The following is a 24,680-nucleotide window of genomic DNA, read 5'->3' as shown; positions in this document are numbered from 1 at the left end:
CTCAGTTTTATGGCAGAATAGATGCTGATGAAACAATTGTTTTAAGATATACTTTCCTCCTTTGAATCTTATTTCTAGCTTGTAATTGTATTAAGCTGTTTATCAAATTCTGCAAAATCATGTGCCTGTACGCTCAGGACCATTTTAACGTCAAACATGTCATCTGTGTTTTTCAATCGAGCATTAACATTGTCTTTTTTAGGGTGTGCGTCTGCCAGATTTCCTGCAGCAGTCGCCGCAATGCTGAGGAGGTTATCGCGCTGCTCTTGCGGACAGCGCAGTGTTACTGCAGAATTACAGTCTCTGTATTCCAGGCTCCTCTGGCAATAGCAGAAATGGGAGATTCGTACAGATAGTCCTGGAAACTGTACTGAATCTGCAGGCTGTGTGACTACAGGCGAAACACATCAGCAGACACTTTGCCACCGAATGAGCACGACTGGCTATTCCAGTTCCATCTTCTGCTTAATAAGCCTTCCCAGGCTGTGGGCAAGGCTGCCAACAGATTTTTCTAGCACACCACTTTGCCTAAAGGAAGGGTGAACTATAATACAAAAACAGCTCTTGACAAATACTTGTCCAACTAGTTCTTAATACCTTGCAGCAGTGATATTTCACAATCTTCCAATGAACCGCAGTCCAGTGATAGATATTATTCTAGACGTTTGTGAACAGTCTTATAATTCTGCCACCTTGAGATCTTGAGTGAAAAATATAATTACCTTCAGACCATACAATTTTTTCTATAACAACACCCCCCCCAACATACATACACTTCATGCAACTCATACTTTCTCAACTGTACTGAGCACCTGTGCTTTGGGATGAAATCTGGCATTCCGAATTGCAGTCTCAAGACCATTTATTGTAAATCCAAAGGCTCCCGCATGAACCAAATAAGACTGACAAGAAAACCGAGTAGATCAAACTCGAAATGAGTCACCACTGAAATATGCGCTGTGGTTATATGTGGTCATCCTGCATTCAGCAAATGGCTGTAAGTAATAATTATTTTTGAAATAAGTAATGAATTTCTGCAGGAGTTCAGTTGGTATCGCTGCAGACAAGCACTGAATAAAGGAGGCAGAAACCGCGGCCATTCACCAGCCGATTACAGCAGGACTGGCCACTGTGGAGGTTAGAAGATAATATTTGAGCTGCAACTCCCAAGAATGATTACATACGGAAAATATTGCTCTGAGAAGCAATTTCTGGGATAACAGCAAATTGAAGTTTTAGGGTTTCATGTTTTCAAACTGTTAGAAGCAACTACAACAATTCTTTCAGTGTTTTCTCTACAAATTGCAGCAACACGTAATGCTGTTTCTAGTTAGATCCGTATTTCCTTTCACTAAGTCCTCCTTCTGACCAAAATAATGCTGCGCTCTCTCAAAGAAACCTTGAGTTCACTTTATGTAAATGTCTGAATACCAGTGTCAGACACCAAAACTGTCTCCAGCTTTTCATGTCAGGACTCACTCACTTTCTTTTAGAAACACGAGTGTCCCCAGGGACTGGCCTCTCCTTGCACAGGGCAGCTCACTCTGCTCTCCTTTCTTGCCATTCAAGTTACGAGACTCCTCTTTCTTACACTCCAGTTTATTCTGGGAACTGTAGCCTTTTTTGTTGTTGTTTTTTCCCAAGCAACAGTTTCATTCTCCATTAGGGAAGTGTATTCTTTATTCTGAAAGAAACTCTTTTCACAGAAGCATTTAAATAACAGGAGCATGGCGCTTCCATTGCAAGATAAAATATCTGGTTTCAGGCTTGTCTTTTCTCCCTGGCCAAAGGCTTAGGCCAGCCTGGCTCCACGAGGTATGAACACAGCCATCCTTTTAAGGGCACTTCTCTCTTCACACCAGACAAGTATAACCAATGTTACCTAGCAGCTGTCATAGGATTTGACAGATGCACCAAATATTGCTACAGCAAAAATGAGATAGTGTTACAGAAACACCAAGTGTTACCATAAAGTACAATCTCATTGAGAATAGTCTGCTCCTGCTTTTCTTGTTTGACCACGGGGAGGATTCATGCAGGTTTATGGTGCCCACAGGACTCCCATTTTGCCACAAATTTGTCCCTTATATATCGAACCTCAAGAGTAAAACAAAACTCCCTTCACAAAATACAAAAATATTCATTTTTTGTAGAAAATGTTTACATTTAGTTATTAAAAACAAAAAAGCCACAACAAAGAGATAATAGCACACAGGCAGACACCCCGCTGAGCAGCACTGGAGTTCAGGCAACATCCCACAACTGCCTTGTTCAAAGAGACACAGCAGGGGGGTCCCTGGTTATTCTGTGGGACAGCAAGGGCAGAGGTACGTCCTGCTCGTAAAAACACAGTCACCTCGTGGTTTTCTTCAGCACAAGAAAGGAGAAAACAAAACACTAGTCAGCAATGGCAAACTGCGGGGGCGGAGAGAGGGAAAGGGAGACTCAGATGTGAGCCATCAACACAGGCGCATCAGCCAAACACACAGGGCAAGTTTTACGCTGTTTTCGACAACAATAGTTTAATGAGCTAAATTGCAAATAAAACACCTAATTATAATCACTGGTAACTGCCAGGATTCTGCTCACCGAGTGAGAAAAAAAGGGTCACAAACTATGGTTGGGAAGCACTTGCTGGTGCTGCCAACTCGCAGCCTCCTGCTCCTGTTCCACCCTCATGTCTGCCCCCGGTACAGACCAGGCTTGACCCTGGTACCCGAGAGGAGGATTAGAACTGATCCTCGTGCTAGAGAGAGTCCCGTGCAAAACGATACTCAACAGTCTGTCACCACAAACATGGAGTTTTCACATATGAAACAGAGCTGGCTCATTTCTTGGCTGAATTCTGAGGTGACTGAATCACAGCACCCTTGAGCATGGACCAGAGGAGAGGAAGACCAGGGGATTACCAGGTAAAAATCCTTGGGAGAGGGGAAAAAACTGGAGAACACTGGAAAGGAATGCGTGTGTCTGTCACTGGATGGGAAATAAATAAGGTATGAAGGCAAACTGTTTACACAATAACATATAAACACATTAAATATATACATATGTATGCATGCAGGTTGCCATCCACATACCTCCAAGCCGCTCGCTTGCTGTCTGCGAAAACATTTTTGGTCACATTCTGCCCTCTGCCGACACAAAGAGAATAGCACAGCACTGATTTTCAAGTGAGAGCAGTGATTTCATGGTCCAGTGTAAGGACTCGCATATAGCTTGATTGTTCAAGCTATCCAGTTGCATCCACCTGCATCACTCTGCCTCAGGTCTCACAACAGTTTTATATATTTTTTCAGGACAATAAATTATACTTACCTGACATTAAAGCAGAGTTAAGTTCCCCTGCTACAAGGGACACTCAGGTTCCAAACCAACGAGGATCCCTCACTCCTCATGCCCTGGAGGCCTCAGGGACTGTAAGATCCCGCCCCCAAATCACCTGCAACCCCCGTCAGGTGCTGTCCTGCTGCTCCCTGCAGAGCACCTGGGCCAGCGCTGCTCTCCTCACCTGCTCGTCCTGCGTGCCTGGTGTCTCCTCTGCCTCCCTCCCCTCACGTGGTTTTCTGCACTGAAGGTCTCGGCTTGACGCTCAGCAGCACCAGGTGTGCCCAGGAACGCTGGAGCCACAGGGTCCCCCCACAACACCCTGGGTAGACCCCCTGGAGCTGCATTCAGGAGTCCAGCCCACACCAGACAACACTGGGGAGACCAGCTGAAAGCCCAACGGTCCCGAGGCAGAACGAGATGGGTGCCTCCAGAAGAAAACCCACTTTTAATCGCAATCATTTCTGTTAGGGTCTCTATGTGTGTGTATGTATATATGTACCTATTTTTTTTTTAAGAAGGGAAAATATATCGTTGTTTATGACAGTTCATCTCAGTGTATCTAAGACAGCACAGCTGTCCATGGCTTTTCCCCTGAAACAAGAAGGACAACGTCCACATGGATATGCAATAAAACTGTATTTTTGTGTGGTTTTGCCTTTTTTTTTTTTTTTTTAATACAGACATTTGTACACTTTCTTACAAAACTGCAGGAACTACAACTTTTCTTAAATCATTTTTGGTCGGCAAGTACTGTAAAATCTTTGTGTGCAATTATCATGTATTTACAGGGCCTCATGTTAGTGATTTTCAATGATTATTACAATAATGTCACACACTCTCAACATAAGACATGGCTTAAGATAAATATATTAGTAAATAAATATTCTGAGAACATATTTCCATAAATGAAATGTGCTGCTATACATATACAGAATATATACAAGATGTTTTCTAGCTTTTAAAACATTTTTAAAAAATGGTAATGAAGGAGAAAGAGCCCTTTGACCATATTACAAATCTTTACAGCAAATTTTATACAACACAATTTTAAGTGCTATAACTTTAATTAAAAACATTTTAAATAGTGCCTCATGAGCCAAACACAATGACAACTGTTCGTTTAAGTAGTAGAAAGGCATTTTGTTATAAAAATCATCTCTCATGGCCAGCTGGGCTGTAAGTCTGTATGGACATACAGGCAGCAGGGAATTAACTAAATGTTCAATATAAAACCAAACACTGAAACCAAGCGTAGGGTAACTCTGAGGTCAGACCTGCAGAGACTTGTACCGGCAGAGATTTCCACGACGTGTGAATGAGACCTGGACAGCCAGAAACACCGTAAGCCAGAATATCCAAATTTCTTTTGCATAACCACATTTTACCACAACGTGCTGTGTAGCGATAGAGTACAATGCATCTTAGGTGGCCTCATACAGTGCCTCACGTGACACCAAGCAGAACAACCAAGGTAGGACACCACAGATTCTGCAATGCGTTTCTTTTGAGTGGAGGAAGAAGGTGAGACTTAAACAAAACAAAACAACCCCAAACCTTTAGAGTTTATTCTCCCAAAACATACCACTTACTCCAGTCATTCAGAGAATGAGTTCGTTCTCAATAAGCTTTATACACAGAAAATGTGCTTATTGGACTTTTTCTTTTAATCTTATACCCAGATATCGCCTTGTATTAATTCTCTGAACAGCTGGATTTTGGTGTTGGTTCATTTAAAAAGATCTAATGTGAATTCCTTTGAGTCGAATTATTTCTTCCTAACTTACTGAGTACAGAAAGTAAAAGTAAACAGGTGAATGTATTTGTTAGTTCTTAGATGTTTGCTTCTTTTAAAGTATTTCATTTGGGACTACAAAGCAAACACGTTAACCTTGCTGGTTCTCACAATTAGCCCAGTGCTGTCAATGACATTACTTTGGCAGAAAATGTAACATGACGTGTACACCTCTTTTTCATGTCTTTTTATACTTTTAAGTATCTCCAAAGTGTCCTGAACTTCGGACAAATCTTTTCAGAAGGCTGGCATTGTGGGCATTAAATAACTAGTTTCCCTTTAGGAGAATTCCTGCTGTGAATACACCAGACAGGATGACACTGTGTCCTCAGGCACATGCAGCATGACAGGCAATTTAAACCATGCTATGGTCGCCTCTTACTCAGAAGCCGCTGTTTCCACAGGAAACAATTGGTATCAGAAGTGACGACATGTATTATCTCATGATAACAAACATCCCCACTAGTACAAGAACAAGAATAAAAGTATGTGCCCAGGCTAATGGGGTACAGAGAGCACTCTGTACACAAGACAAAAATGAAGCACAACTGGCTGGGCCCAAGAAACCTTTAAAACAGATCGATCTATGGAAGCTACATCAACCACAGCAAAGAAGAAAACAATGATTAAACCCAGTCCCTCACTTTCCCACATGAGCAGAAGGTGACAAGCACTGCTTCCCTTAGGCATGCTTGCGGTCTACAAGGAAACAAGCCACCTTCTGACCTGGTTCCAAAACGAGCCAGCCAAGCCGCACACACCCTGCGAGCTGTTTTCCTGCGTACACCAGCGTCCTCACAGCCGTCTGGGCTACAGGTGCCTGAAAAACTTCCTGTGGAAGGCAAGGTTCATGACCTGCATAGGTATTACCCTTCCTAAGCACTTCCTTCTAGCATCTGTTTGAGGGAGAGGTCCCCAGCACTCTTCACCGGTCAGAAGATACAATGAGGTCCGTGGTTTAGCAGGAAGTGAGGATGAGAACATTTTGAGCGAACAGCTTCCCTACTCCCACTCTGTCAAATCTAATCACCATGGCAGGAGACCCTTCCCAGCCAAATCATCAGAGCAGCATGAAAGGAGGAGGAGGGAACAGGAGACAGTCCGATGTGTCACCTCCCTCAAAATCGCTCATATAACTTGCTGGCTACTAGGATTTGCTACTAGGATTAGTCAGGATCTGAGCATCCATTCAGCAGCTGTATCCCTCTGGACTACTATATTTCAAGGTGCTATCTGGTTTCTAAGGCAGATGTAGCCCTGAGCTTATCAAAGGCTGGACTCCTTTAAGTAGGAGATAACATAGCCTGGCTTATTTAACACACCATGTTACCTATCAGCAAGAGCTGACACAGTCACTTCTAGAAAGAAAATATAAATAACACTTTGTCGTTAATATAGAAATGGCACTAGAGCTCAGAAATGCTCCACACCATGTCCCACGTGGGCTTTGCACACAAATGGAGGCCTGAAGGCTTCAGGCAAGAGCGAGAAAGGAGACAATCAAGCTGATGTGGACACAGAGGAAGTGGGGGAGGGACTTCTCCACATTACCACTTTTGCGTGTTTGTCAAAGCTTAAAAAAAAAAGTCCATCAGAATTTGGAGTCTCTGATAAGCTCCGCTTCTCCATCTGGATCATCTGGTCTAGTCACCGATTTGGCTCCTCTCCAAGGGATAAGATCCAGCACCTGAAGGATAAAGAAAACTAAGGAACATTGCATCTAGAATATTGCATCTAGTTTTGAGGCTTCCAGAACATGACGCTGACTGACTGGAGCGAGTTCAGCAGAGAGGCAAGATGCTCAGAGGGCTGGAGCACTCACCCTGTGAAAAGAGGCTGAGGGACGGGGGCTTGTTCAGCCTGCAAAAGAGAAGGCTTTGGGGGCAACCCCGAGCAGCCTTGCGATACCTACATGGAGGCTGTCACAGCGATGGAGCCAAGGTCTTCACAGGGATGCATTCTGGACAAGTGGTAAGGAGCTTAAGTTGAAAGGTGAGATGTTCAGACTGGATGTAAGGAAAACCTTTTCACCATGCTGGTAGTCAAGGACAGGAGCAAGGGCCCAGATCCCGAGTGTGCTCTGTGTCCCTGGAGTCTGTCATGGCCTCACTGGATAAACTTGGTCTAATTTGACAAACTAATAACTTGGTCTGCTTTGAGCAGGACACTGGACTGGATGATGGCCTGAGGTCCCTTCCAACCTATGATTGTACGAACACCCTTAAAAACAGCCCTAGCAAGGCACGTAAGGAACATTCCACCAGTGGTTCGCTTTTCCCCTTGTGTATGTCCACAGCAGAGACTTTCCTACTTATTTTCCTTCTACAGAAATTCCAAGTTTTTCACTCTTTTTTTTAATCCTTCAGCTTGTTTGTCCCCTCCCAGCACTCTGTCCTTGGCCACTGAGGCAGCTCATCACAGCTGCCATGACTGGGACAGTGTCCCTGGCTGCAGGAGCTCCGATGGGGGGCTGGTACCAGCGGTCACCTTTTCCCCTCCCCACAGAGGATGAGCATGAAAGCTCTTATAGGGTTAGCTAGTAAACTATCACCTTCTGTTCTTCTAGCTATGACCAAATGAGCACAGGTAACAACAGAATAACACTTCGGGGTGAATTATTAGTCAATAACCTCCTCTTATGCAAAAGATGGCAGTTAACCTCTATGGCTGCAGGCACCTGGGAGGCTGGCAGCATTTCATATGCTAGGACAGAAAGGCAGTGAGTAATCAAAAAAAGCACATGTTACCTGTGGCCTTTGTGGTCATCATCAGCTTCTGGGAGTTCAGAGTGGGACTGGGAAAGAGCATTCTGGCTTCCTCCTTCTGAGAGTGGTTCTGCCGCAGGAATGACGCTGCCTCATAGCACACCTCCCTCTCGTCCGGTACCTCTCCTATATCTTGGCAGTGCAGGTAAGTATCTAGCTCAGGTGTTCCATCCCAGGAGCTACAGCCTCCTGTGTGGGTCCCTTGGCACTCTGTAGGTAGGATCAGCTCACAGTCTCTGTCTTCAGGAATTATGGGAATGCGTTGACCCAGATCACAAACACCCTTACAGCAGCTTGGCAAGGTGTCATCTGGAAGCGTGTACTGCACGTTCACTGCATAGTCTTCTGTATAGCAGCCACTGCCTCCACTGCCACTGTTGCTACTACAGGCTACCTGCTTCTCTTCATAGAAGCAGCAGGGCAACCCCTCATATTTTACTCCATCTGTCCTATGCAAGTGGTCTGAGTTAATACTGTACAAGCCTGGGGTGCTCCCTGACTGTGGTTCTGTTCCTGGGCCACACGTCCCCCAGAGCGGAGAGCTAAGGAAGAGTGCGCTACAGTCAGCTGTGCCACCACCAGGCTCCAGGGCAGGGTGCTGGAGTTCAAAGCAGCACGCACACGCTTGCTCCATAAGAGGCCCTGCTATCTCTGGATCCTTCCAGTTCCTTTTAACATCCAAGGCAGCACCAGGAATGGCCTCATTTCCTCCCTCTGAGGTAGTGCCATTTGGATCCCTGTGCTCTAGCGAGGAATTACTGCTATAGTTCATATCCATGCTGCAGTTAGACAGTTGGTCCCCTGAGGAAGAAGCTGGCACAGGCCGACAGTCAGCACCCACCAGACTGTGACTGTGAGCTGGAAGCTCATCCTGGTGGGGGCCCTCCAAGAGAACAATTGCACCCCTGTTTGCACCACTAACCTCACCCGCTCGGCAAGGACTCTTACTGCGGTAAACGTACGGGTCATAGTCACTGCTTAAAGAGCTGCGAAAGGTGGAGCAGCTCCCATAAACCCCTTGGTTGCTGACCTCAGTGCAGTCAACCATGGAATCACTAGAGGAGCAGTGGCACTGGCCAGAACTGCTGCTGCTGCTGTCACTCCCAGGGCAGTCAGCCAAATATCCACTGCACACTGAGCGATGACCATGATAGCAGCTGAAGCTGGAGGTACTGCAACTCTCCAAGCGGGATGAGGGCACTACGTGTACCACAGGAGGGAAAATCATGCTGCTACCAGGCTGGAAGGCACGGGAAGGACCCTTTGAAGAAATGCCAGCTGGAGGCTGTCCATCTTGCTCAGGGTAACTAAGGCCTTGGAAGTAGTAGTGCTGATACATGGTCTCATATTGGGAAAAGCACGCTGCTTTGGAAAAGTTGCGTCCACCAAACTTGGGTCTTCGGAAGTTGTGAGCTGGAGAGTAAGCCCGATGCTCCAGACTGCAGTGATGCGTGTTTAAAGCATGGTCCAAATGAATAGGCTGATAACTTTGGATATAGGCTGGGGACTGGGCTTGGTAGATGCTCTGTTCCCCATGTCGCTCAACTGTAAGGACTGTGATGGGGTTTCCGTGCGGGTCCATGCTTGTCCGGGTGGGATATGCCGTTATCTGGTTTGCTCTGTGCACTCGGCCTGGGTAATGCACGGGCAGAATCACCCTCTGCTGCCGGCTGCGTGCTGGGTTGATGGATTCCAGACAGACTGGACCTGCGCTTCCCTTCTTCTGTTCTGAATGAGAGAAATAAGAGTGGAGAAGCAGAAGTAGGAAGGAATAAAAAGGAACATATTTTAAGCAAGAAAGAATGATATTTTGTTCTGAATTTAGTTACATTACACACACAAGAGGGGTTTTTTTTAAGAACAACAACTTTTTACACAGAAGAAAAAGTAACAAACCAAGCAAAATCAGTCAAGAGCATGAAACACTCGATTATATTTGCTTAAAAAGGAAGAGAAGCAAAGTGACTTCAGATGCTGTTCTCATATGTGCAAAACCCATTCATACAGCATTCCATTTGCAAAGAACTTACTCCTAACTGTATTTGTAGGGTTACGTTACAATAAAGACTACGGGCTCTATGGAGATTTACAAACAAGTGCAATTTGTTTCATTTTGCAAAGTCTGACACGGATGAGAGAACAGAGCACCAGCATGGCAGGACTCACCTATGATGTTGTGGCGGCAGTGAGGGCAGGTGTGATGCTGCAGCAGCCAAGGATCCACACACTTCTTGTGAAACCGGTGAGTGCAGGGAATGACACGCAACTCCTGCAGGAACACATGAAGGAACATGAAAAAGTTCTCCTTCCTAACAAGTGAATTTTTCACAGTTTTTTTTCAACCTAGCTACTAAATGGATCGGTTACTAGTCTCAAAGTAGCAAGAAGGAAAAAAATGACATCTGTTCCAACACAGCTGAAAGCACAACAGCCAGTGATCAGCTGTTACTAAAAGAACAGTCCACAAGCACGTTGGAATTCCATGCAGATATACTACATTTCTTTAGGACACTTTTTGCTGTGTGTCCCTATGACCTAACACCTTGAGAGAGTCCATCATTAAAGTGAGCATCTTGGCTTTTACCAGGAATAGTGTGGCCAGCAGAACTAGCAAAGTGATCTTCTGTCCTGGGCACTGGGGAGGCCAAACTTTGAATCCTGGGGTCAGTTTTGGGCCCCTCAGGACAGGAGAGACCTTGAGGTGCTGGAGCGAGTTAAGAGAAGGGAACAGAGCTGGTGAGGGGCTGGAGCACAAGTGTGATGGAGCGGCTGAGGGACATGGTGGGTTCAGCTGGAGAACAGGAGCTGAGGGGAGACCTTCTGATCTCTGAACTGCCTGAAAGGAGCTTGGAGCCAGGGGGGGTCGGGCTCTGCTCCCCAGGAACAAGCACCAGGAGCAGAGGAAACGGCCTCAAGTTGCGCCAGGGGAGGTTGAGGTTGGATCTGGGAACAATTTCTTCCCCAAAGGGCTGTGGGGCATTGGAACAGGCTGCCCAGGGCAGTGCTGGAGTCACCATCCCTGGAGGGGTTTAAAAAACCTGTAGACATGGTGGTTAGGGACATGGGTTAGTGCGACTTGGCAGTGTTATGTTTACGGTTGGGCTCGATGATCTCAAAGGTCTTTTCTAACCTAAATCTTTGATCACTTTGTGACTGCCTTTTTCTGAAGCACTTTTATTTCCAACATACCTTTTGTGAAATGAGACCAGAAGTGCACACAGTACTCAATGTGAGACCATGACTGAACTTACACAATGCTGTAACTATATTTTCTGTTCAGTTCTCTAGACTCCCTCTTCTCATTTCTAATATGTTTTCCCTTTTTGACTCCCAGAAAGCATCAATCTCCTTTCACAAAGCTATCTAAATCACTTCAAGATCTTGCTCCTGAACAGTAATTCTCACCTCACAAACCATCACTAACACATGTGAAGCTCTTCCCTACATATATCACTTCATGCTGAAGTTCATGCATCAATTTCCTGTCCAAGTCAGTTTGGTACAGCCCTTCTGAAGTTCTTGTCTGCCTTCACCCCTGCTACTCTGAACAACTAACTTCAACTAACAGCTAACTTCATTCATTTCCTGTTTGTAGCTTGTAGCACTCAAATAATGCAGCTGGTATTTTCTATTGCCTTAAAAATAGTGAATCTTTCAGGAAAAATTTCAAAATAAAATCTCTTCAAATAATTTTTTATATGGAAGTTTAAAGCTGTGATTGTTGACTGCCACTATTCTAAGGAGCCTATTTTCTATTTCATCCCTTCATTGCTTGCCCTGGGTAGAGCTGTGGCACAGAAGGCAAGCACTGCAAACAGCTCCTGAACCTGCTGGCATCTCCTCCTTCTCCTCCTCTGGTTTCCCAGCAGTGCTGTGTACTCGACATTTGAAAGAGAAGGTGCCACCAAAGCTTGAGAAGCAAAAGACAGAATGTATCCCTCATGTCCAACAGAGCTTGCGTGCACCTTAGCATGCAACTTGTTAAAAATACCCAGAGAACCAAACGCTTAGTGCACAATTTGTTAAAATACTCAGAGAACTGAACGCTGAAGTAACCCTGACTTCTTTACAAGTTCTTATTCAGAAAAGCCACCTGATGGAGGTAGAAACTTGCAGAGTGAGATCCCTCACCTCCCACTCGGTGTGTGTGGAAAAGCCTTTGAGATGTGTTTGAGAGCTGCAGGATGCACTGAGGCTGAGCTGGCTACTCAATGTAATCAGTCTGTCAACAGCACAACCTCAGCACCCGGCAGTAAACCCAGGGCTAAACCAAACCAGCTACATTCTCAGCCCATGCTGAAGAAACCATTCAAGCTTTACCTCCCCATCGATGTACTTCTCCAAGCAGATGGCGCAGTCAGAGGTGGAGCTGCTACTGAGTGTGTCCAGCGCTCCGCAGCTGCCTTCCCGGTGTCCTTTACTTTTGGATTTAAACTTCCTGGTCTCCATTTTTTCCAGTGCCTGCACTGCAAGCCTGTTCATGGAATTCTACAAAAGAACGAAGAAAAAAGAAAAAGGCATCGCTGCTGTGTAAGGGACTGTAATCTAGTAGGAGAGAAACACCACTATATCAAATTAATCTATCTTACCAAATTATGTCAGGCCCAAACTAATGTACAATTTCATAAATTAAGCAGAGAGAAGGATAATTAGAATTTAGATCAGAAGCCTCACAAAAGCAATGTATAACACATGCAGCAGTGAGAATGATAAGCTATTTCAAATTTAAACAAGGTGAAGGTGCTGACAATTGGGATACACTGCAAGTGCTCAGTTAACAGGCAGCAACTATTTAATGCAACATCTAAGGCTCAGTCGGGACCTTTTTCTGAACTGTCAATATTGACTGTAATGCCCCATTAAGCTATTACCACCATTTCATCAGAAGCAATACTTGAGAGAGGATTAAAATGAAATGTTACTAAATTAGCTGTATTATTTCCCCCTCTGCCTGAATTTTATCAATAGTAGAAGTCTAGGAAGGCAGTGGGTTGTTTTCATTTTACTGTAGAATTTATCATTCCCCTTTTAATCACTATTTTTTAACACTGTTGTTGGCTCATAACATCTTTGGATTCCTACTCAACATGTCCAAACCAAGAGTCCTAAGCATCTACAGAGCTTTGCATTCCTCTTACATGTATATACTGGACAGATTACAACTACAAACTTCAGAGTCCATTAGCCTCTGTTTGCTTTCCCTTTCATGTTTAACAGAACAAACACAAAAGTATCTCACCTAGAATTTCTCCTAACCAAACTTTTTACCTGGCAAACCTCTCCCATTAAGAATCAATAGATGTTATTCTATCAAAAAGAGTTGCAATTTATTTCCAGTCCTGATATTTTCTTCACAATACAGCAACGAGAGCTTGGACTTTCATCAGTGCTACCTATAACCTCTAAACAACGAGAGATGTTACTCTTTCTCAACGGCTAAATGGACTGCTTCTGTTCTCTTTTCATGTAAGGATTTAACTGAATGAACATCGCAGGTCAATGTAGGTCTCCTTAAAAGACATTTCCGAATTTTTCCAAAGGCCTACACCCATGGATAAAAACATTTCCACAAAGATAAGTTCTTTCTAAATCACCAAGTGGCATTTCCAAAAGCAGCAAGTTCTAAGACAAAGTAAGAGAAACCAACTTTCAGCATTCAGTGAACATCCCACTGCTGCTCTTACCTGACTACGTCGCTGTTTCAGTTTGATCTTGACAAGAAGAATGAGGCAAACAAGAGACACAACCACAAAGAAGGCCAGGAAAATTCCCATATCAAAGTACTCGGTGGGTTGCTTAAAAATTAAAACAAAAATATTATTTTTCTTTTCTTTAGATCATACTCAAATCTACTGTTCTTTTCTCTTATCTACTTTCTCAGTGGTTACTGTCAAATGTACACAGCCACAATGGCAAAAGTTGAAGTACACGCTCTTCTGTTCATTAACGAGGATTCTATGAGACAAAAACCTGGGTTACACGTGTCATTGCAAGTGAACGAATACACAGAATGTCAGTCACAGGATGTCAGATTTACAGTGTCTCTGAACTAATCCCACAAACCTCAAGTTTTTTAACTGAGTGAATCACACTAACACAAATTTTCATGATTTATTGGTTTGCTTGTATGCTTAAGTGAGTGAAAACCAACATCTGAATTCTCAGTGAATAGCCCACTTCTCAAATACATTTATGAACAGAAGAATTCCATAAAAATACAACAAAACCAAAGCGGTAACTGGGACATGGATGACCTCTAGCTTTGTTCTTCTATAAACTAAATGTAGAGAGTGCTAAAAAAACTAAGCCATATTTAAAATACCACACAGAATTATTAGTTAACATAGGACAGACTACCTTACAAATCTGAACTAGCAGGTGTGTGCAATAACTAAGTTATTTAATTAAGAAAAAGGAAAACTTCTATGATATAATTTTTTTAGCTATTTACACATTCAAAATAATCCTTACAAAAGACAGCAGATGCTGCATTGTGGATTCTATGCTTATATCAAGTGTAGCTGCTTGTCCACAATGCAGTTGCTCAATTTATTTAGGTCAACAGAATTTCACATGCAATAATGCTCATGGAAGCATCAGAACATCTTCACACTCAGTGCAGTTATCAAGCAGTGCATGAAGTAACAGCAGCGTAATACCTAGATACCGTTTCTTAAAGTCTCACCCGTGGGGGGCGATGCTGAATCCTTGCTCGCGCCACTTTCTGCTTGTTAACGATGTTCATTAGCTTGACAGCATCAGCACCCTTCACGTACACCACCGGTCTCTTCAGAGGGTCCTCTGCGCCCTCGTTCAGCTACAAGAAAAAATCATCTACTCAAAAGGCGTGTTTCAGTCAAACGACCTCTCTTATGGATGATGGAGAGAAGAGTAAAGGAATATGAATGTTGAATTGATTCAAGCATCGATTTTTCTCTTCTAGCACAGACTTTCACTTAAGTATTCCACAGAGTTAAACCTTAATCAAACTTTTGACTTAAGCTGTCTTTTTTTACTGACCAAAACAAAGACTAAGGATAAGCGAATCTTATTTCTGAACAGCAGTTTTAACTGTCCCAGTGCACATACCAATACTGTAGTAAGATAAACCACAAGATGAAAAATAAAAATCTCCACATTCCAAAAAAATTGGCCTTGTTACCTTTTCTGAACCTGTTGTTATTTCAACTTTGTAGTCATATTATTCCCATACAAATTTCTTTGGCTTTCTGAACAATCCCATGTAAGAGTCCTGTCTTTCAGGCTCTTTGTACCTTCCCAATTTATTAAAGTCTGTAATTTCTGCTGTTTAACTCAGCAAACTCACACAGTTATTTGGGTTCTAGCAACCACTACAGATATAGCTTCCAGTATGGGGGCCTCAAAGACTTAAGCATATGAGTAGACAGCTTAATTCACCCTGAAACTTCCTTCCACGTGCAGCTAAAGCCAAATAATAGAATCAGAAAATAATGTGGGTGTGAAGGCACCTCAGGAGCCCAACCTCCTGGTCAAGGCAGGGTCAACGGTGCCACCAGACCAGGCTGCTCAGGGCTTCATCCAGCCAGATGTTGGAAACCTTCAAGTGTGGAGACTGTGTAACTGCTCTGGCCAACAAACCCAGAAAGGGGAATAACAAGAAGAGAGAGTTGTTCTGGTACAAAATGGCACCAACATGATAAATTCATACAGCTTATTCTGACCCACAAGAAAAATCCTAGTACAGAGGCTGGTTGATGCAAAATAAGCAAGGCACTGAGAAGCAGATAGAAGTGGTGTGGGGGAAAGGAATGAGAGGACAGGAGTGTGAGCAAACTGAACAAGAGTAGCGTATGGTAGAGATACCACATCTACATTGTTGATATCTGCCTGTTGTTTCTGGATAAAACATGTAGAAATTACCAACTGACTGTCTACCATCCTGCTTACAGAGTACTCAATCTGTCCAGATGATGGTGACAGATTTCACCGAGACCTTAAAACAGGATCTTCCTGGTATTTGACAGGACTTCTGAGAACACCGATAAAACTATTTTTAAGGCACATGTCTTGCAGAGCTAAAAACTAGCCAAAGAACTTGAAACCAACTCAGAGATCCCACATGTCTACAAGGCTCGCTGATCTGAGGCCAAATCCAGTCACTGTCCCTGCATTCCCAGACACAAATTCTCTCTCAAGCTTTCTTGTCTAAGAATTCACCTGATTCCTCAGTATCTTTTGCGCTGCCAGACTTTTGCTAAACACGGTGCTCTGGGTGCTGTTACTCCTCTTCAAACTATGCAAAAGTAAAACTAAGAAACAAATCAGACTTGACAGAGCATTTCTAAAAGCTTCATTCTTAGTCGACAGCAAAAGACACTAAAATCAACGGGAATAAACTCCACAATGTATGTACGTGAAGCCCTTTCATTTGGCAGCAATTCTGCTACCAAATTGTCCGAGGACAATTCTCCTGGTCCAGCCTGGTTCCTGTTCTGGTCTCTGTCAGGGAGGATTGCCACTCTCAATACTCCTCCCACCCAAAGCAACCTCGGCTGTTGTAAGGCTGGGTAACAAGCATCCCTGGGAAAGCTTCCTGAACAGCTCCCCTCAGTGTCTGAGGAAGATACTTCCATTTGATTCAAAGATACTCCAAATTAACTCATGTCCGTTTTTCCTCCATTGTTATCCATCTGTCGTTGCTTCCCACAGTTCCATTGAGAGTGCCAAAATGGTATTTATTTTGAAGACAAATTAATTAGTATCCCGTGATGTCAAGGGTTCTGAAGACAATGGTTGAGAATGAAAGTGCATGAAATAACAGTGTTTAGAGCAGCATGAGAAGGGAGCAAATCAAGTCACTCCTACACTTAGGAGTACGAAAGCCAGCTCTAGTCATTTCCCTCCTGTTTGTGAGTGTTTGCCTCGGCTGCTGCTCGATCCTTTAGAGCCTATTTTGCCAGTTACTGCACTAAGCCACTAACATCTTTCAGTTTACCGGTACAGCCAAAATATTAATTCATCCACTAGACCAGTTTCCCAGCTACTGGGGACAGTTGCACACAATTTATTATCAAGAATAAAGGAAGGACAGCTGTTGCTGGTAGAGGGAAGAGAGCAAGAGGCAGTAACTCAGCTCCGCAAGCTGAGAGCAGGGTGGCTAAAAGTAACTGGAAGCTGTAATATAGAGAAAAAAATCAGGAAAAGACAGATTACATCTTTGTGCAGATATTTTTTATGTGTGTAAAAAGGGAGAAAATATCCCTGAGAATGTTTGCAAGATCAAGGCTGTAGCCTTGATGCACATGCAGAGCACAGTCCTCCAAGCATCCATTGCACAGAGCCTGCGTTCCTTTCTCCAACAGATGCTCATTTCAGAATTAAAGCCAGATTTTCTAATGTAAACACTGATGGTGTCTCTTTCCCCCAAGAAATTCAGGCTGCACTTACAGACATTCAGCTTCACTTGTTTCTGCTGTAGCAGAAACAGCAGTTTTGTTTCAACACAAAACTAAACCAAATGCAGATTATTTTTGCCCTTGTTATGTTTCTTCTTTCTACTCAAATAACTCCGAATTGGCTGCAAGGATCTTGTCAAAGCATTTCAAAGAGCTATTACCTCACCCACTCCAAATGAAAAGATGGAAGTTGTACCAAAACCTCAAAAAAAGAAAAACCCTGCTTGTCCACAAAATACATAGGCCAGAAATCATCAACTGTGAACGAGAAAGAAATGTTTATAACTTTTGTAAGAATTTTTTTTTAGAACCAGGTTTGAAAGTCATTTTGCAACCTCCCAGAAAGCAGCTGCTCATCAATACTATCAATCACAAGCTGGGTGGGGACAAACACCCTGTGTCTTGTACACAGATCTGGGCAAAGAAAACCTCCTCGACTACATAAAGGGCCACAAAAAATTTGCCTCCATCTTTTCTCAGAACCTTAAACCCAGACCTGGATTCTGGACTCTAGCTAAGGCTAGAAGAAAAATGTAACTCCCCAAACTTTGCTCTTTCTACATCTCAACACCTCCATTGCTTCCTGCCTGCCAGCAGACCGGCAGGAAAACCACAGCTACCCATGGGCAGCAGCTGCGTGCCTTAAGGCAGGTGTGCTCAGAGATCTGTATGCTCTCAAGTCTTGCCTCAGCAACCCTAAAAGAACCCAACGGAGGCTGTAATAAAGCCTGGCTCCCTTCTTCATACCTGATCAATGGCATCTGGGTTTTCAGAAACATCAAAGATGACCGCTGTGGCTCCTCGCTGTACTGCTCGCTTTGCCTGCAATAAGAAAGACAGCATCCTCAGTCCCACCCTAAAAGATGACTTCTTACCTCAAAAATTACTCCCTCTCCTCATCTCCAGATAGCAAACTTGACAGTTTGTGTTTCTGTGTAGTTAAAACAGATGAGAAAGTAATTACAAACCCAGGAGTTCTTGAACCAGCATGGAATGTAGTTAAACTTCACTATAGCTTCTACAATCTCTACCTATTCTTTCTCAAACTCTTCCTTCAACAAGCTTTTAAATAAATTAAAATGTGATTTAGACCCTCTAAATCCTTTAAATATAAGAATTTAAAAGTTATATTATTTTCCTCCGTGTTACTTGGAAGTGCCATTAAAAAGAATCTTCCCTGTGATTTGGGGTGGAGAGACAAGCTCACTAGTGTAGAAAATAAAGGTGGACCAGGTTCTTTATATCTCTCCAGTGTCATTCCCACAGTCATGACAAACTCTATCATATCAGAATCCTGCGAACAGTGCCTCAGAATACTGCTCCATCTGGCCATCAGAGGTCAGAACTGTTGCATATAACACTTCTTATGCAGATAAGATCCGACCCACGGCTTTTCATCAAACACACGGTCCAAACCTGCAGCTACCAACAGCACAGAGGAGATAGTAGAACACATTAAAATCCTCTGGGATAGAGAAAACACTGAGGCTAAGACAGGGAATTTTCACCAGTTTCTGTGTACGTCCTGTCCACACGTCGCTCAGTGGCCTCACAGAGCAGACATCCCCAGTAACTTTTCAGAGCTGTTACTGCCTTTGTTGGATGCAAAATACAAATAACTATTTTTCCAAGCGATGACATCTATCACCATCACGGTACCAAACAAGAGGACGCTGGCTCTTCACAGAGACTAGCAGAACATGAATTTAAATTGAGATATAAAAGAGACATATGAAAGCGATAAATTATGGAAGATCACTCTGTGTTTCCCAAGAAAAATATTGGCTGGTAGAGAAATGTTAGTCTGAACACCTATGGGTCACTTTCTTTGCTCTGCTCTTGTATCTTTTTACTTTCAATCAAGCCCATCAGGCAGCGCATGAGGGAACCAGCTCCCAGACGGGGTCTCCTCCTCAGCCCGGCAGGTATTTGTCCCCTTTGAAGTCAGCACACCTGGCTAATCACTAACTGCTGTGGGGAAGCAGAGTTAAAAGGAACCTACTACACCTTCTCCACTGCGGTGGCCCCGAAGGGAAAAGCTCACCCAGGTTTCCCTGGAAGGCACCTTTTACAGACATACGGTGTTTGTAGGGCTGTTCTGGACACTTAGATTGCTCTTTCAGGGCGGTCGGTCAACACGCAAAGCACTTTCATCTCTACAGATATTTATAAAGAGATTTTTCAGGTTGGCTCAGAAAAAAAAACACCTTTATTTTGTGAACACGCTGAATGAGCAGTATACGCTGCGCAGTTTCCACAACCAGGATGTAATCTGTGTTCCTTGTTTTGTATGGCAAAATCAGGTGTTAAGAGATGAAAAGCACCAACCGAATTCAAAAATCGTCCTAGAAAAGGTACAGCAAGCGGGGTGAACCGCCTGTCCGCTCCTGCAGCCTCGCTGGGCTGGTTTACCTCGGACCAGCCGCAGCCAGCGGCCTGTGCCGGGCTGCCCGTGCTGCCCGCGCCCTCCGGCCCGCCAGGCCGGCCCGGCCCGGTCCGGTCCCTTCCCGCTCCCCTGCCCCGGGCCGGGCCCGGCGAACCGCCCCGAACACACCCCCATCCCCGGAAGTGACGTCCAGCCGCGGGCGCGACCGGGAGAACTGGGAGATGCGGATCTTTCAAAGACGGATCTCCTGGAAAACGCGCCCCCGCCACCAGGAGCCTGGCCCGGGACAACACCCGCCGCTGCACAGACCTGTTCGCACCAGGGGACCTCGGCAGCCGCGGCCGGTTGCGCGGCCACCCCCCTCCCCAGCTCCCGACCCCCCGCAGGGGTCCCGGCGGGCGGACAGGCGGTGCCGCGGCGGGGCGCTCCGCGGAGCCCGCTCCAGCGCTGCGAGTCCGGCTCCGCGGCTTGGCGGCAGCCGGCCCGGCTGGCGGGAGATCAGAGCGGCCGCCGCTCCCGCGCGTTGTGAAACCTCCGCACCGGGCCCGGGGCCGCGTTCCGCCGGCGCTGCCCTCGGCCCGTCCGTCCGTCCGTCCGTCCGTCTGTCTGTCTGTCCCTCCGCTCCAGGTGGCAGCGGGGCTGGCGGGCCCCTGCGTCACCCCCACACACGGTACGGCACTTAAAGCCAAAACGTGTTTGAACACATCGCGGCCGCTACTCGGTAATCAGAGCAGCTCAACACTCAACATGCGAGTCCCACGTAAAATAATGACCGTCTGCGACAGGCACGGGACGTCTTCATTTTTGGCTGTTCAGCATTTAAAGACTGCCTCTAAACCACTTACAAGCAAAGTGTACAAAACCTAGGCGAAAAACAAACGCTGGATGAGGGCAGGGAGGAAAAGAAAAGGCTGTTCTGGTACCCGCTTTACAAATCCCACTGCAAACAAACAGGCGTTTCCCAGCTCAGCTCCCCGGACACGGGCAGAGCAGTGAAGGTGCCAGCACAGCCCTTCCCACAGTCTCCTGCCGTTTAAAATAAATGACTATCACTACATAGCTGTAGTCTTCCTTTTTTGTAAAGGGTAATAAAAACCATAACTAAATTACAGCTGCACTTTTAGCAATTTGGATTTGTTCATGACACCTCCCAGTCTTTTTTGGCATCGCGAGCCTGAAAACCTGACACTGCTACAGAGCAATGGGCTCCGACTGCTCGACTACATACAAACACCGCTATCGTGACTTTTACTTGTTCTGTAAAGTGCTCCCACATCTTGATTAGAGCTCCAGGGAAACAGATCGGCAGCTAACTATTAATATATATCTGACACACAGAAACGTACAGCTTAATTGTGCAAAACCACTCACATACTAAGCGTGCTTTGGTCCTAGAAGCAGGACTGGAATGACAACAATCTTCAGCAAGCCCTGTATTGGCAATTCAAAATTTGTTTGTCCTTAGGTACAAACATAATAAAGAGTTTTGGCCGTGTTAGGAATCTTTTCAAATGACACCTTTTCTTTGTAAAGGAGCAGTTAAAAGAGATCCACCATTTGCTAGACTTCATTCAAACACCTGGTAGACGTTTGACTATCTTCTTTAGTTGAATATTGGATGTAGATGCCTCTAAAATAACCAAAATGATCAAGGGATAAAAAGCCCACCTTTGAACCCACCCTTCCCTAAACATCACCAGCCTAGGACCTTATCAGAAGCCCTCTGCTGAATAATACGTTTGGCTACTTTATACTCGAAGAAAAATGTAAACAGAAGGTTATGGTGTGCTTATTACGCATTTAAAAATACTTCTATTGCAAATTAATAATATTGTCTTCATCTGTGTTTCTGTAGTGTTTTAATTTGCACAGAGATTGACACAGGTCAGGGAGATTATTTTAGAGTGTATTTTAGACACCTACTTGTTATGAACTCACTGTTAATAACCATTATCAATAAGATGCACATTAAATACCGTCTCAGGTTAAAATGTGGAAGAATTTACTAGACCCTGTGATCTAGAAAGAATGAGAGGAAACATGTATGACCGAAGTGTGAGAAAAATATCTCTTTGTATTTCCAGGCCTGGGGACATTTTAGTTATTACCTCAAAGAACAACAGAAAGATTTCATGAGCTCTGCGCTCCCTTCCTGTGGGCCAGATCAATACAATAAGGAAGCAACAACTTCCTTGATGAGACAAACTTTCAACCCGAGGGACGAGATGATTATTAAACGGGTGTACTGCTTCCTCTCATGAATTCAAATCAGGTAGGACAGCAACAATTAAACCGGTAAGGAGGTCAGCCACTTGCTGACATCTAGAAGGACCTTGCACGGTTGTAGATATGAACATTACGAGCATCTCGTGCTCTGCTTTCTAGTATGGCCTCGTTCCAATTGATATGTCAGTTATTATGCAACAGTGGATAAACCAACATAAGAAAAACAACTTAACAACGTCCCCATTCAAGAGGAAAATCATACCAACAACATTAGCCTTTATTCATTGCATTTACTTCTTTGCCAGAGTTAGAATTCCCTCTCAATATACAGCTCTATTTACATATGAGGACACGACACTAATCTAACGGGTTGCAGAGGCTGCATAAATTGCAGCCGAGAGAAGGACTACATATCTGTCTCCTGAATTAGCTTCCTAGATTAGCTGGATTGTTCATCCAACTCTAGGGATTATCTTATTGGAATTTAGTGGACTGTAAATAACAAATGTTAATGATAACTATGGTATGTAGTACATGAGAGAGTTGATTTATTCTCTGGGTTAAGAACACGGTAGAGATGGAGAGGAGGGATCCGGCAATGGTTTAGGTAGTAACCAGTACAGATGACAGTAAACTGCTTTTAGCAAACTATCCCAACTCTATTCCATCAGGTGCCAGCATGTACTATTAGCTGGTCCTCCAAAATGAACAAGACAGGAAGGAGAAGAGTAAGGATACAATATGCAAAAGACAGTCCTATGGATCTCAAACACAAAACACTGCTTTCCGTCAGAATTGAGGGAAACAGTACAGCTCCAACAGGTATAGCCAAGGCTTTTTCTTCTTCCCTTTCCTTCTCCTTCCCCCCATCTCATGCTTTTTGAGGCAGAAAATATAACTGGGTTGCTCTAACTCTGTGCAGAGTTAATTGAGCAGAGTAGTTAAGAAAATTGGTTTAGACACCCTTATTTTGCTGAGAACTGAGCCAGCCTGACCAAACTTGCATTCCCTCTGTCACTTTTTGTGGTTTTCCCCCTTTAATTTCTCTATGACTAAAAATCATGGAACTTGAGGCGTATTTTCTGTTTAACCCAGCCCATCCCAATATTCCATGTCAGAACTCTCCACATTGTGGAGTCAGTGGTCATCAATCTGCCAAAGAGTGGGATTATGCAAGTGTTGTGAAGTTGAATCTCATTTTTTTTCTTTTATGGCCAATTCTTTCATCAGCTCTCTTTGGTCCTCTGAAATAAGCGGTCAGTCTCTCACAAAGCATATTGGTAACTTGTACGCAACTCTCAGTAATAAGCAAATTCCACACTTTGTGACTCCAAGGAACATGATTTCCGTGAAAAGGTCCAGTGTCTTGTTTTACTGCTCTGGAAAGGCAGGTCAAGGCTTTCAACAATCTTGACTGCTAGGGAATACAGCTGAAGGCAGGGGGTTTCCATCTGCAATGTTTCACCGAAATAACTGATGAATATAGCAATTCAGTGGTCAGAGTCTTCTCTTGAGCAGACTCAAAGTGGCAAAATCTGTTCCAATCACTTTTAGCGCTCATAAACCGATTTACACCTGTTTTCTCCTTATCAAGTGAGTCCACAAAGATGTAGACAATATTAGCAGAGCTATGATACAGAAAATGCAGGACTGGGTCCTAGAATATCAGCTTTTCTAGTTGCCTTCTGCCAACTTGCCCTCTTTTCATTCTGTTCTATCAGCAGAGGACAACCTTGGTGCTGAGTTAAGCACCTGGAACCTACGTTATCTGGGTTTAACCTCAGCAGAGACTTGAGTTTTAGAGGTTCCAGTTAAGTACAAACCTGGACAAACCCAGTAAATTTAATAGAGGAGAAAGATCACTGGTTCTCACATAAAATTAATGATGAATCTGCAGGTCTGGACAAGCAGATGTTGCCATGGCCAGTTTTCCCTCCAGTCAGTTGAACAGTGTTCTGACCCTGATGTCTCAAAGCCCTTAACTTCTGCAGAACAGAGATACACCTTAAAGAACCCTATTAAACTCCAACAAACAGCTCAGCAAAATTTGCCAGCATGTTTAAGAACAGCACTATATTGGCTGCTAAAAGGTCAACTAGAGTGGGTATTACTATTCAGATTGTTTTGAAAATACATCTTGTACACTGTTTCCTAAAATAAGCAAGGACGTGTGTTTCCTATTCACATTTGACTATGCAGAATATATTCAGTTAGCAGCAGCTACTGCTGGGGAAAATAAAATTATATGTCATTAGCAGAATAAACCCCATTTCTAGCGCAGACTCACAGTTGTACTTGCAAAAGCACGGAACACCAGCCACAGGCAAAGACACTCCGGTCAAACAGTGTGCTGCACCCCATCTTGCACAAACCCCACCGCATTATGTCAAATACACTTGGTCATTACAGATGTCAAACCGCAAAATCTCTTTTTCTCTCGGAGCTAGAGAGAATACAAATAACACCTGAACAACCATCCCCTCTCTCCTACGCTGCCATTGGGCTCAGTCACCAAAGCCCCTTGAACCACTGCTGGAGCCAGCGAGCCCGAGCACAGGCGGGTTTGCAGGGCAGAGAAGGAGAAAAGGACAGCATTTGCTTTGCAAACACAAGTTACAAATTAACCAACTGACGCCTCAGCTCTGTTAATGTACAATTCCCCAGTAATCCCAGAAACTAAGCTCAGCCAAGCATAAGCAGGACGCCATTTCAAACCTCTTCTGAGATAACGAGAAAGAAGCTCT

General features: G+C 44.2%; 1 protein-coding gene across 4 annotated transcripts in view; it reads right to left on the bottom strand.

The window, feature by feature from the left end:
• Positions 1–3,604: 3,604 nt before the first annotated feature.
• The window catches only part of ZNRF3 (zinc and ring finger 3), a gene marked incomplete at its 5' end in the record, with an annotated part of 72,225 nt that continues 51,149 nt past the window's right edge, over positions 3,605–24,680 (bottom strand). For 3 of the 4 annotated variants that reach the window (XM_080355192.1, XM_080355194.1, XM_080355195.1), the window contains 7 exons: positions 3,605–6,809; positions 7,870–9,615; positions 10,054–10,156; positions 12,208–12,375; positions 13,572–13,682; positions 14,573–14,704; positions 18,072–18,146. In XM_080355192.1, coding sequence (XP_080211318.1) covers positions 6,766–6,809; positions 7,870–9,615; positions 10,054–10,156; positions 12,208–12,375; positions 13,572–13,682; positions 14,573–14,704; positions 18,072–18,146 — 2,379 coding nt within the window. In that variant the 3' untranslated portion in view covers positions 3,605–6,765. The remainder of the gene's footprint in view (positions 6,810–7,869; positions 9,616–10,053; positions 10,157–12,207; positions 12,376–13,571; positions 13,683–14,572; positions 14,705–18,071; positions 18,147–24,680) is intronic. The other variant, XM_080355193.1, reaches the window with a different exon arrangement.

The sequence above is a fragment of the Nesoenas mayeri genome, assembly GCF_963082525.1.
Source record: "Nesoenas mayeri genome assembly, chromosome: 17".
Taxonomy (NCBI): Eukaryota; Metazoa; Chordata; class Aves; order Columbiformes; family Columbidae; genus Nesoenas; species Nesoenas mayeri.
This window is presented reverse-complemented; position numbering and strand designations above follow the sequence as displayed.